The sequence below is a fragment of the Rhamphochromis longiceps genome, linkage group LG19 (assembly GCF_057381845.1).
Source record: "Rhamphochromis longiceps isolate RC_006_pf linkage group LG19, R_longiceps_female_GT1.1, whole genome shotgun sequence".
NCBI lineage: Eukaryota > Metazoa > Chordata > Actinopteri > Cichliformes > Cichlidae > Rhamphochromis > Rhamphochromis longiceps.
In genome coordinates, this window is record NC_140575.1 from 3659344 (window position 1) to 3673216 (window position 13873).

Below are 13873 nucleotides of genomic sequence, written 5' to 3' on the forward strand. Positions count from 1 at the left end.
GTATGAATATGTGTGAGTATGAATATGTGTGAATGGTAGTTCGAAAGGACTCCAAAGCATAGAAACAGTGCTCGTTTGAATGGGTGAATGTGGCATGTTGTATAGAGTACTCTGGGAGAGTAGAAAACTGATATGTAAGAATCAGTCCATTTAACACTCAATATGGGTTCAGATCAACCCGCATTAATTGAATAAACTGAGAGATTACAAACACTAGACATCATAAACAGTATGCAGGCAGAGTATTACTACATTTGATCATGAAATAAAACTGGAATGGTATGGGGTCAAGGCGGTTGTACTGCATTGGGTTAAAAATTGTTTACAGCTACAGATTGACCTATGGAGAAACACCCCCAAGGGTTCCGAGAGCATGAGAGTGAGGGAGAATGAGAATCCTAGTCAGACAGACCAAATGATAATAGATCATGGCAATGGAAACACAATAATGATTATGAGATCCATTTGCAACAAAATCTGTAAGAACCTGTATAGCCCCAAAATCCACCAGGTCAAGATGAAGTAATAATAATAATAATAATAATAATAATAATAATAATAATAATAATAATAATAATGGACTGGATTTATATAGCGCTTTTCAAGGCACCCAAAGCGCTTTACAATGCCACTATTCATTCACTCTTGCATTCACACACTAGTGGAGGCAGCTACAGTTGTAGCCACAGCTGCCCTGGGGCAGACTGACAGAAGCGAGGCTGCCATATCGCGCCATCGGCCCCTCTGGCCAACACCAGTAGGCGGTAGGGTAAAGTGTCTTGCCCAAGGACACAACGACCAGGACAGAGAGCCCGGGGATCGAACTGGCGACCTTCCGGTTACAGATGCGCTTCCCAACCCCCTGAGCCACGGTCGCCCCATAAATGTGCACCATCTGCACAAATATGTGCAGATGGTGCAAGTGTCACAGAATTCAGGCCCTTGTTCTGGTGACATGCTGGAGGAGCCAGGCAGGGAGATACCTCAGAGTGCCCAGAACCTCCAAGTGACACATGACCAGTCATCAGAACATAGGTCAAGTGGCCCCAAGCTTGTAAGAAGGAGGAGTGGCCACTGTTCGACAATGATGTCGATGCCATCTTGGAAGCAAAAGCCAAGGGAGAAGCTGACTACCACCTCCAGACAATGAGGCCACCATCATCATCAGCCAAGCAGCTGAGCAGTTTGAGTGCTGGAGAGTGTAGCAAAACCTTACACGAAGAACAACCGAGCAAAAACAATTCACATGCTCAGAAAGGACCCCTCGTAGAGTTGCGTGGCATCCTGTGGAAGAAGCTGCTAACATTGAGAAGGACTGAGGAGCATAGGAGGCAGAAGAAGGAGAGGGCCAGAAAGCTAGCTGTCTTTCTAGAAAATCTATTTGGATTTATGAAACAGCTGCTGGGACAGAAGCACAATGGCCAGCTCACTTGCTCCAAAACAGAGTAGACCATCATCTAATAAGCAACTATGGAGTTAAATTCGGGAGCCTTAATAGATCCTCCTGGACCAACACAGGACTTTGACGAGAAGGAGCCCTGTGGGAAGGAGGTCCAGGAGGTGGTCAAGACGGCGAGAGGAACCCCCCCCCCCCAGGGCTGACTGGAGTACTGTATAAGGTGTATAACAACTGCCCTAGGTTACTCCACAGACTCTGGATGCTCCTCAAAGTGATCTGGAGGGGGGGCAAGGTAGCTTACCAGTGGAGTTTTGCAGAAGGGGTGTGGATTCCAGAGGAGGAAGAGTCCAAAAATATTGATCAATTCAGAATTATTTCCCTTCTTAGTGTTGAAGCTGAGATTTTCTTCACCATTGTTGCCAGGCATCTAACAGACTACCTCCTGAGGCACAACTACCTTGACACTTCAGTCCAGAAGCGGGGAATCCCAAAAGTGTCAGGATATCTGGAGGCACACAGGCTTAGTTAGGCAGCTAATCAGGGAAGCCTGAGATCAGCATCATGTCTGATCTCAGAAGCCAAAAAGCAGGTCATCCTAATAGAAGTGACTGTTGGAAGCATGACATGGAGGATCTAATGAGAGAAAAAGGATATCCAGGGCTAGTAGAAAAGTGTAGAAGGGATGGGCGGCAAGTGAGGTGTGAACACAGAGGTGGGTGCAGAGGATTCATTGTCCAGTCCTGCTTCAGGACCTTCAGCAAGCTGGGCATCACAGGCGCAAGCAAGCACAAGGTTATCAAGTTGGTCACTGAGGTCGCAGAGGTTGTGTCAAGATGGTTGTGGATCCAGTGGGGAGAGCGATGGGTGACTCTTGATCACCCCCACCTGGGTGAGGGTATATAACGTTGAAAGACTCAAAACACCTGATGACTCCAGGAAAAATCACCGAAGACTTGTCCAGATGCATGTTAAAAGTGTGAAGTTGAGAGAATAATCCTTATCATGCTTGGACATTGCTTCCTCAGGTTTATGTATTCGTTTTTATATAAATGTATAAATGACATTTATAAAGATATCTGATATATTAAAATTAGTATTATTTGCTGATGACAGTACATTTTAAATCATGTTGTTTTTTTAAATTCTCAAACTCACAACTGCAGATTGAAATAGATGATGTGGAAATTGAAAGCCCATGAAGATAACTTTTTTGGTGTGATAATATATGTGTGTGTGTGTGTGTGTGTGGGAGGGGGGGGGGGTTGTAAGGATTGTAAGGAAGGATTTCTGATACAGCATAAAGAAGAGAAAGTGATGCTGATTTGTACTTCTGAATTTGGATGAAAAGTGAAAGTTCAGGCTTCTTCCTCAGTGCTTTTGCAAACTTAGATTACCTGCAGAGAATCTATACATCCATCCATCTATCCATTTCAGGGTGCTACGTCTTTTCTCTCCAACTTTCTTGCTACATTTTGAAAGTCCTCTGGGTGAGTTCTTAATAAAAGCAGGACTCTGTTATTTACCTAGGCAGTTGGTTTCTTTAACCTGCTAAAAAATGAAGCTATAATATAATGCTCCCTCAGTAAAAGCCTACACTGTGTCTCAGGATTATGTAAAATTAAATATTATCTTTGAAGTTCATCTGAGCTATTTTTTTCTGTCTTCTTTCCTTCAGTATGCCAAACACTGAAGCTGGTTTACCCCATGACAAAGACTCTATGGCCATCATTCACCTGAACAACACCACAGTCATATACCTGAAAGAGGTCACCAAGTTTCTTGCCATGGTCTGCTTCCTCCGCAAGGAAAGCTTTGCTAGGAAAGGTCAGTTCATTAATATTCACTACCTTTATAAGCATGTCAGGAAGTAGCCCTATTGCGAAATTCATTATCATGCTTTCTTTTCTTAAGTTAAAGATGGATTGATCCCGTGCAAGTAGGAAATTAACAAGCAGCACATTCTTATCCTCAGCTCAACACACACTGATATGAATTGGTCAGGAACCCTTCTAGTCATACTTTAAAGTACTACCCACATAATCCAGGTGTTACCTATCTAGGACCATTTTTATAATGCAGGTTAGTGCTAAATACAATGAGTCTAGAACAGGGGTAGGCAACTCCTACTGGCCTCGAGTGCCGGTGTCCTGCAGGTTTTAGATGTGTCCTTGATCCAACACAGCAGATTCAAATGGCCAAATTACCTCCCCAACAGTTCTCCAGAAGCCTGGTAATGGACTAATCATTTGATTCAGGTGTGTTGACAAAGGGCAATATCTAAAACCTGCAGGACACTGGCAATTGAGACCTGGAGTTGCCTACCCCTGGTCTGGAAGTATTAAAACAGGAAAAAATATTTTCTGTAGGTAGGTGGGGTTGAGTTACAATGCAATTTCACCCAGAAAACAAGGATTAGCATCCCATGTAGGAGTTCCATTTTAGACTTTTGTTTGAGTTTTCTTTCTTTTTTCAAGGACTATTTCAGTCCGGTTTAAGCACCAAAACTACTTGGTTACTTACAGGAAATGCTTTGGATTACAACATACTCTTTCACTTTAGAATGCAAACTTTTCCCTTGTGCAAAAAAAAGTCTTACCACAGTGAAGATACCAGGAGTAAACATCTAGCAGCAGGTTCAATAAATCTTTGTGCTAATTCAGTGTTGAAGCCTAACAGACAACCCTAAACATACACAAAAACAGTGTGAAAGGGGGACACAGATGACGGGACAGCTGACAGCCCTCACTGAAAGCTGAAAACAGAAAAGAGATGGCAGATCATGTCAAAATGAACAGTTATATTTTTGCACAGAACATGTTTAGTTCTTCAGTCTAGTTGAGGAACCACTTCAAAGTGTGATAAATTTCGTTGTGTTCATATTGAAATGCCTGTAAAGTTGCTTTGTTATTATGTGATTAAGTATCCAAAGTTCTTCATCAAGTGCAACACTGGTAAAGATTTATACAGAATTCAGGCATACACTACAAAGATGACTGCAGTGCAGTGAAAAATTAATTTGGCCCCTTCCTAATTTGTTATTTTTTGCATATTTGTCCAAATTGCATATTTCAGATGATCAAATTTTAATATTAGCGCCTGGATAAAAACAAAACGTAGTTTTTAAATTGTGATTTTTTTAATTAAAGTAAAACATGATCTAAACCTAACTGGCCCTATGTGAAAAGTAATTGCCCTCTGTTTTATAAAGGACTCAAGGCGCACAGCTTTTTTTGTTTTGTTTTTTTTTAATTTACAGTGCAGTCTGCATTTTCTTTACCTGTGCAGCTTACCAGCTGTCTTGTTCTCGTGTAGCACACTGCTCTCCCGTCACGTCCTGGCATCCTACTGAGATAGGGCAGGCACGACCAGTCGAAGGAGAACAGGTGTGTTGGTCAGCCTCCCCTGACACCACACGCTGAACCCACTGCTCCACCCCTCTCCTGCCATTCTCATTGGCTCTGCTTTGAGAGGCACCACCATCGCTAAGCAGCATATCAAAGCAATTACATTCATGCAAATTAATTGCATTATGTGTGGTCAAATGTTTGTTGGAGGCAATGATACATTTGACACTAAAGCCCCAAGGCTTGTGTTCAGTAAAGTGGGCGTGTCCAAATGAAGCGTAATATGTAATATTGATATTACGTAATTACTCCCAGGAGAATGTGATTTGGAATTTATCTCGTGTCACAGCCTTTTGACAACTGGGCGGTACTACCAGCTTCAAAATGGCATCTCTAACAACGCCGTCAGCCAGAGTGATTCACTTTCGAAACAACAGACCATTATGCAACATATAAACCACACGCTGGGCTGTTTATTTCAGTTTCAGGCAACACTCGATTGTATAAATCTTTCAGACTCTGATCATTCTGTGAAACTGTTAAAGGAAACTCGTTTAAAGACGGAACCTTCAACTCAGAGTCACACTTCTCGAGGGTATGTCACCATCAGTCATTGCCATAGCATGTCTGACCACATAAGCAGAAAAAACCTCTGGAATCTCACCAACACCTTCATCTGAGACAGTGTAACAGATGTCACAATAGTTAAAGGAGGAACATCTGCCCAAACCCTGCTACCATTGCCCAAAATAAAATGAACACCATCAACAGGCAATGCTGGACGTACTCCCATGGAAATGTCACCTTGGAAGAGCTTGCAATTCAAGTTGAGCTTGTGCAAAGGAACAGGAAGAGTGGTGAAACCCATCCCATAACTGAGGATGTAGTCACATGTGTCAGACTCCTTTGAGAAGGGCAGCACAGAGTTCACTATATAGAAGTCATAGATTCCTGTGTCACTCGGAATTTTAACTGGGTCTTTATCGTCACCTCCGACCAAGGAAACAAAGCCATCCCTAATGAAAGGAACATTAGGAATAGACTAATCATTGTTAGGCTTTGTGCACTCACCAAATGTAAGAGCAAAGCAAACCATACCAAATGCAAACAAATCTGACCCCTGAAGGACAAGCAGAGCAAAGATGAAGGCAAGATCAGATCAGATCAGAATCGTGTTTATTGGCCAAGTATATGTGCAGACACATACAGGGAATTTGGTTCCGGTAGATGGTGGCTCTCAAGCACAGCAATGTAAATCACACACACACACACACACACACACACACACACACACGTGTCTATATATACACATTACACATACATACACAAAGCTGTGTAAACCAACTATAAATAACGAATCTAAACTTATATACATAAAATACAGAAATGAATGAGGTGGAATGAATACTACAGAATGTACATAAGGTGCAGTTGCATGATGAGGTGTGTAGTAGGAGTGACATATCAGTTGAAGGTGGAGAAGGAAATCCATGATTGGCCCTTTTTTGTCATTGGCGCTGTGATGGACAGTTTGACAGATGAGTTATGATGTTCTTAGACAACACTGTAGTGAGAGTGAGGAGCTGGTGGAAGAAATTTTAGAGAGGTGGAGGCATGGTCTGGAGAGTAGAGGAATGGAAGTCAGTAGAACCAAGACCAGATACATGTCTGTGAATGACAGGGTAATGAATGTAACAGCGAAGCTTTCAATACCTGCTATAGAGACCTGCTATAATGGTTTGGAGAAGGTGGAACAAACAAAAAGACAGGTGGCGGAGCTAGAGATGGAGAGTTGAAGATGTTAAGATTTTCTTTGAGAGTGGCCAGAAAGGAAAAGATTAGACATAAATATATCAGTGGTACAGCTAAGGTCAGATGCTTTGGAGACAAAATTAGAGAAGCAAGGTTTAGATGGTGTGGACATCTGGATAAATGGGACAAAAGATTCCAGGAAGGAAGAAGAGAGGATGGCTACAAGAAGAAGAAAAAGATTAAGATACCACATATGGCTCTTCAATGTCCCAAACAAAATTTTTTACAGTGTAATTTTTTTCATCAAGCCAATTCAAAAGCACGAGTCACGTGTGCATTATGTTGTTTTACTGCAGAGGTAATCACGGTGCAGTATAAACCTCTCGTATTTTATACTAGTTGTCTAGCTAAGTAAAAAAAAACAAACAAACGTTATTATTGTTACTATTGTAATTGTCTGTAACAACTGTCCAAATTTCAGTTGAAATCACTGTTCTTTTTCTTTCTGTCTCCTTTCCCTGAATTTTGATGTTGATTGATTTTAACAATATCAAAACAATGTTTAGTAGGCTGGGCACTCTGAAATGGCACGTTAGTTGAATTATGTAGTTAGCAACACTAGTGAACGATTTTGATTTGTTCTGTTTAAGAAATAGTATCTGTACTGTAGTTCTATTTAACTTCTTTGCATTATGGATCACAAGTGAATCAGTACAAAACAGTTTTCGTGATTTGAGGGTTATCTCTCATATCACAACTCTTTACATGACTTATAGTAGCCAAATGTCATTCATTTTCAATGGCAGATTTCTTTTTTGCTTTCTCTGTCTCCTTGTTGTCCCGTTCTCTTTACTTCTCTCTCGCTCTCCTTCTCTTTGTCTCTTCATTCTGTTATGTGCATGTGTGTGTGCATGGTTGCCTCTTTGTTCTATATCTCTGAAGACATGCCCTTCAGCTGGTGCTGCTGACAGACTTCAAAAAAACTGTGCTTAAGTACTGGCTCCGCTGCTCCACCTTTGCCAGATCATATCTTAGTAGTTTACATTTTTTCTAGTATCGCTTTCATCTCTTCTTCCACAAAGCTCACAGCCTAATCAGATTCTCTTATTGCATGTTTGGAATTTACTGGATTTTGATTCAAACTCAGATTACCTGCATGTCTTTCCACTCACCTGCTTAAAATGTACCCTTCTCTTCATCCCCACAGAAAACAGCCCTGCAGTTCATGTTGTTGTTAAATTACAACTTTGTTAATAAACCTTTTTTGAAAGGTTGTCGTAAAAACATAAGAGAATGAGCACAGCATCTGATTGGCCAGACAGTATCAGACACTCTCTAACTTGCCGTCAGCACTGTGATCCTCATTCAACTAATCCCTTTAGTCCCCACTAATACAATCCTGGTTCCCCAGCCTTTCTTCTATGAAGCATCTTCACGATCATGTGAGACTTATGCGAATGAGCTGGCCTGGTGTTATGGACTTCTGCTTCTGGTTTTGTCAGCATTAAGCTGACAACCCCACTTCACACTACTCTGAGGTGTCTAATCTAGGGTGTCTGTCTTAGTGGAATTATTCAAAGAATTGGCCACAAGCTGAAATGAATTATTGTGTCCTCAGTGGTGTATTTGCGTAATCGTAGTCTTTCACTAAACGTCCTCCTGTGACTGGCCAGCATGTCATGAAGTGGATGGAAGGTAATGTCCAGCATCGTCCTTATGTAGGACAACATCTGCCTCTCCAGAGTCCAGCTCCCTCCCCACAACATTACTGGCTTTGCAGACCAGTTTATTGAATCTGGTGCTATCTGCAACCTGCTGCCCCAGCATGACACATCATAGAGGATGGCACTGGCTGCAGCAAACTCATGGAAAATCCTGAGCATTGTCTGACAGATATGAAAAGACTCAACCACCTTCAGAAAATAGAGACGTGTACTTATCTACAATACAATACAATTTTATTGATATAGCACGTTGAAAGCCAGGGTGTACACCAAAGTGCTTCACAGTTAAAATAACGGTAAAAGATTACACTCAACAGTAAGTCGTTAAAACATGGTAAAATACAGAAAGTAGAGAAAACAAACAAAAAGCATTAGTAAATAGAAACAGGGAGAGAACATGATTATCCAGAGAAATGAGTAGGGATACAGCAATTAAGGAGCGGTGAGAATTAGCGAGTAAGAAAAGCCAGGTTGAATAGGTAAGTTTTCAAGCATGCGTTAAATGATTGAATGGAGTCAGAGGCACGAATGGTAGCAGGAAGACTATTCCATAGGTTTGGTGCTACAGAGGCAAAAGCACGATCACCCCTAGTTGGTGCCTGGGCTGGGCCAGAAGTAACTGACCGCAAGATTGTAAAGAACGGCTGGGAGTATAGAGACTGAGGTATAGGTATTTATAGTCCTCCACATTTACCTCCTGGATTGAAACAGGGATCGCTGGTTTCCTGGCCTTGAGAACACGGGGACTCACCCTGTCTGTCCCAGCAAACCTGCCTGTAGCGTGATATGGTACTACAAGGTCATTAAGATAAGATGGGGCCAGATTATTTAAGACCTTGTATGTGAGGAGCAGGATTTTGAATTCTGGATTTAACAGGGAGCCAATGAAGGGAAGCCAAAACAGGAGAAATATGCTCTCTCTTTCTAGTCCCTGTCAGGACTCTTGCTGCAGCATTTTGGATTAACTGAAGGCTTTTCAGGGACTTTTTAGGACTTCCTGATAATAATGAATTACAGTAGTCCAGCCTGGAAGTAATAAATGCATGAACTAGTTTTTCAGCGTCACTCTGAGCTAAACTCACCGATCCTTCAAAGTCCTATCTCCATTCAGTCATCTTAGTTTATAAATGTAGGGCCTTCTAAACTCCTCTGTTTTCACATCAAAGCACAATTTAAAATCAGTCATTGTATTTGTAACTATTCATTACCTCCATTTCTGGTTGTTATTGTGTGTGAGCTGGAGAAAATGGTCAATAATCATGAGACTTGGCTCCAAAAAGGAACCATAACACAATTTTGAGATGAATTTCATCAACTAGGTCATGGCGTATTTCATTATTTTCCTGGAGGCTTATGAAAATTTTGTCATTTCTGGTTTTAGAGGACAGTTGTGCTTGCAATTTTATCATGTCCTGAGGTGCTAAATTTCACCTTCATGATTTTTTTAATAAGGGCCTTGTATGATGTTGCTGTCAGCATTTACACTTTACATTCAGTTTTTGTGCTTGGTGTCTGTATACCTATAGTTTAGCTCTGCTTCATTCCTGTTATTCTTTCATCTGACTTTATCTACCTCATGTTGCTTGGTAACAGGTGGATATTAATGTTCAGTGAGTGACAATGGAAGAGTTTTCTTTCCCCTTGAGATTAAAAGTCTCCATGGAGATGATCTACTGTTCAGCCTCACCTTTAAAGAAATTTGTTTGCGAGGGAGGGACAGAGCATGTGCAGTTTACAATCTTAAGGTGTGACTGTGCTTGACCTCTTTTAGATTCTGCCAAACGCTGGAGTCGGGGGAGAGGGTTGGTACCCTCTGAACAGTTTTGTTATCTCACTCCCAAACACAAAAAGTGCTCTATTGTCTGACAAAATGAGCAAGAGTGTTCAAAACCAGTGCAATGATGCACAAATAGATGACCGTAAAGAAACCATGAAAACCAAATCTAGATCTATACATTTTTTGTTTTTTTTATGGCCTCAGATATGGTACCTTTGGACTTTCCCTTGTATTTAAGGGTTGTTCTTCAGACATCATATAAGTGCTAGAAAGTATTTTCATTTCTAACAAATGTGATTCTGTCCTCTCTCTGACAGGACTGATTGACTACAACTTTCACTGCTTCAAAAAAGCCATCCAGGAGGTTTTTGATGTTCGCGTAAAGGTTCAACAGAGCCGAAAACTCCTCAACCAGAGGAGGTGGAGTAAACTGACTCTGACCAGCGGAGTGTGCAGCAGCACCCACTAACAACTGTACCTGAGCTGCACCCTGATGGTTTTTTTAAATTGTTTTCTTAGTGTGAATCATTTGCTCCATTCAGCCCCCCAGTGTCTTTCACTTGCCTATTTTTACTGGGCAAAAAGAACACAAGAAAACTAAACTACACAAAAAAATTTATATTTAAGTACATTTGAAGATGTTTATGATGGGAACCTGAACCAATTAGTGTGTTAATGTGAAAAAAATACTTTTAAAATAAAGAATTATACAAGAGGCAGTAGAATAGAAGATCCCTTTATTGTCATTGTACAACAAAATTTTGGAAACTCAAGTTCTCCGACTGTATAGTGAAGTATGGAACTTGTGATGGAAAAGCTTTTTAAACCGTATTTTCAGCCAAAGAGACCAACTCTTAAAGGTTTTTTCTTTATCAGATTTGAGTTGAGTTATCAGATGCAGTTTTTTTACATCCAGGAATGTGTTAAGAGAAACTGGGGAAGACACACACCAAAGGACTGCAGATTGGACCCAGACTGCTATTTAGCCATGTGGCATATGATCGTCTGTTCAACTAGTGAGCTAAACTGGTGCCACATACATGCAGTTTTTATGTCCCACTGACCACTGAAATGGACATTCTCTCCCTCCCCATTTAGTTTGATAGGAACTTTACATAGACCAAATGAAATGTCTGATTATGTTGAGTGAGACCTGTTCTGATTTGTCAGTTATCATCCTTGGTTCAGTAGAAGAGTGGAGTCAGCATCTCTTTTCTATACAGTATTTTCATTAACAACTGAGTCTTCTAGCTAAAAGTTAATGTGAAAATGTAAGTAAATGTGATGACTGAAGTGTTTCCTTGTTCCCTGTATTAAAAATGTTCATGTCGAACTATGTCTATCTCTTATAATGGCTGTCACACAGACACTTCCAGGTGACTTATTTCAGTTAGGAACCTTCCAAAGCAAAATAGACTATTGGACTGGAACAGACCCTGAATTTCTCTCTGGCGCCTTCCCTGCTGAAACCACCCACTAACACTCAGTTTGTCTGTGAAGGTTCTCAGTCATCCAGGTCATCGTAGTCTAAGGAGCTTGGAAAGAAAAGTGTCTGGACTTCTTTAAGTTGCTTGAAAACGTTTCACCTCTCATCCGAGAAGCTTCTTCACCATTTGACCCTAGAACTGAAGAAGCTTCTCGGATGAGAGGTGAAACGTTTTCAAGCAACTTAAAGAAGTCCAGACACTTTTCTTTCCAAGCTCCTTAAACACTCAGTTTCATTTCCTCACTTATGCGGCTGTTGTCAACCACATACAAGAGCATATTCATATGCACAAATACATTTTTACAAGCCTAAAATCCTGGTCCTTGACGTTCATGGATTTCATGGCTACTAAACCAGATCTCAGGCTATCTTCTGAATACCAACTGTTCTAAAACTTTAAGCCTTATGTTCTATTCTGCATTTAATTTTATGTTAAACCACGGTCTGATACTGTTTATGGCAATTACAGCCATTCTGTCATTTCCTCCCTCTCCCTTTCCTATACACACACACAAAGTGTAGCTTAGATATCCATGTGTACGTGTGTGTGTATAGTGTAGTGTGCCTCTTAGCCAGGTCACCAGTGGATTCAGTGGATTGCATAACAGCTGCTAGTGTCTTTGTCTGAACTACAATGTGTTACATAAGCAAATTTGATGTTCACAGATATAATCCGGCCTGTGCTCCCTGAGTACTTCCCACCTAGGATTTCCAGCGTGTCCTCGTCCTGAGCTCAACACTCACCTTGCCCCACAGCTTCAGTTTGACATAACTTTGCATAAAGGCAGATCAAAATGTCAAAATGAGCTATAGTGGTGTGAAAAAGGGTTTGCCCCCTTCCTGATTTCCTATTTTTTGTGTATATTTGTCACACTTAAATGTTTCAGATCATCAACAAATTTAAACATTAGACAAAGATAACACAAGTAAAAACAAAATACAGTTTCTAAATGAGGAAAAATATCCAAAGCTGTTCTCAATTAGGAACCAGGACCTGCCCGACAAAGTGGAGTAGACCCAAAGATCAGTGAGAGCATAGTGAGAGCCATTCACCACAAATGGTGAACCTTCCTAGGAGTGGCCAGCCAACCAAAATTATCCTCAGCAATGACTCATCCAAGAGGTCACAAAAGACCCCAAGACCCCAGAACATCCACAGAACTGCAGACCCTACTTGACTAGTTAAGGTCAATATTTATAATTCCACCATAAAAAACAGACAGGGAAAAAAATGGCCTGCATGGCAGAGTTACAAAACCACAGCTGATCAAAACAAATATAAAGGCTCGTCTCAGTTTAGCCCGAAAACATCTTGATGATCCCCAAGGTTTTCTGGAAAATACTCTGTGGACTGATGAGTCAAAAGTGGAACTTCTTGGAAAGTGTGTCTCCCACTACATCTGGCATAAAAGTAACATAGCATTTCAGAAAAGGAACATCATAACACCATTAAAATATTGTGGTGGTAAACATGTCAGTCCTGGTCTGATTGTGGAGGGGACCAGAGAAAACTACAGAGTCTGACATTGTTTTGGCAAAGTTTGGCAAACCGATTTAAAATTGATTTTAGTGATCTCCAATAGACATAACCGGGTGTCATTACTGCCGACGTGAATTATAGTTTTACTGAATTTACTTCTAACCTTAGCCAGCAGTTTTAAATTTCCCTGAATGTTGCCTGCTCTGGCCCCTGGAAGACAATTGACTATGGTTGCTAATGTCTGTAGCGTCACGTCTCAGAACAGAATCACCAATTACCAGAGTTTGATCCCCAGCAGGTGTGTCGCAGAGTGGGAAAAAGTGGTTAGACACATGAACAGGTTGGTGGTGTCCCAGGGGCTTCTGTTTAAGACTATGCTTCCTCCTCACCGTCACCCAGCCATCTTGTTTCCCCGGCTGCTTGGGACAGTCTGCCGGGGGACAGCTGGCAGGGCCTACACTACCTAGTCTCCATTTCAGTGACGCTGGCCTCCAGAGCTGCAAATAGGCTACATTTATTACAACTTTATCACTGCTAAAGGAGGCCAAGAAGTTACTAAACATCTTACAAAATGAGAAGCGCAGGAGGGACAGATGCTAGCGAGTCGCTAAGCTAGCGAAACCCTAAACACACAGTGAGTGAATACCATAGCTGGACTGGCCATTGCCCGGTATGCCCAATGGTGATTTTTCGTTTTCATGGGCCGATGTTTTTTTTTCGTTTTGTTTTCGTAACGGTATAAACACTGAAAGGTGGTGGATTGGCCAGATGCTGGGAGATGTGTAAAAATAACTCAGTTGTTTGGTGGTGGCTATGGCGGAGCTTCCACAGATTCAATAACATTAGCAAGTGGTGGAGGCTAGCAGATGCAACACACTGGCAGGTAGATGACGGAAAGGCAGGAGGAGCAG

The 13873-nt window shown here is 41.4% G+C and overlaps 1 protein-coding gene across 2 annotated transcripts in view; it reads left to right on the forward strand.

Annotated features, from left to right (window-relative positions):
• Window positions 1–11321, forward strand: part of rragd (ras-related GTP binding D) — an 83069-nt gene extending 71748 nt beyond the window's left edge. The window contains exons 6-8 of one of the 2 annotated variants that reach the window (XM_085391589.1): window positions 3075–3223; window positions 5289–5338; window positions 10314–10427. In XM_085391589.1, coding sequence (XP_085247715.1) covers window positions 3075–3223; window positions 5289–5338; window positions 10314–10319 — 205 coding nt within the window. In that variant the 3' untranslated portion in view covers window positions 10320–10427. Of the gene's footprint in view, window positions 1–3074; window positions 3224–5288; window positions 5339–10313 lie in introns of both variants that reach the window. The other variant, XM_085391588.1, reaches the window with a different exon arrangement.
• The last annotated feature ends 2552 nt before the right edge of the window (window positions 11322–13873 follow it).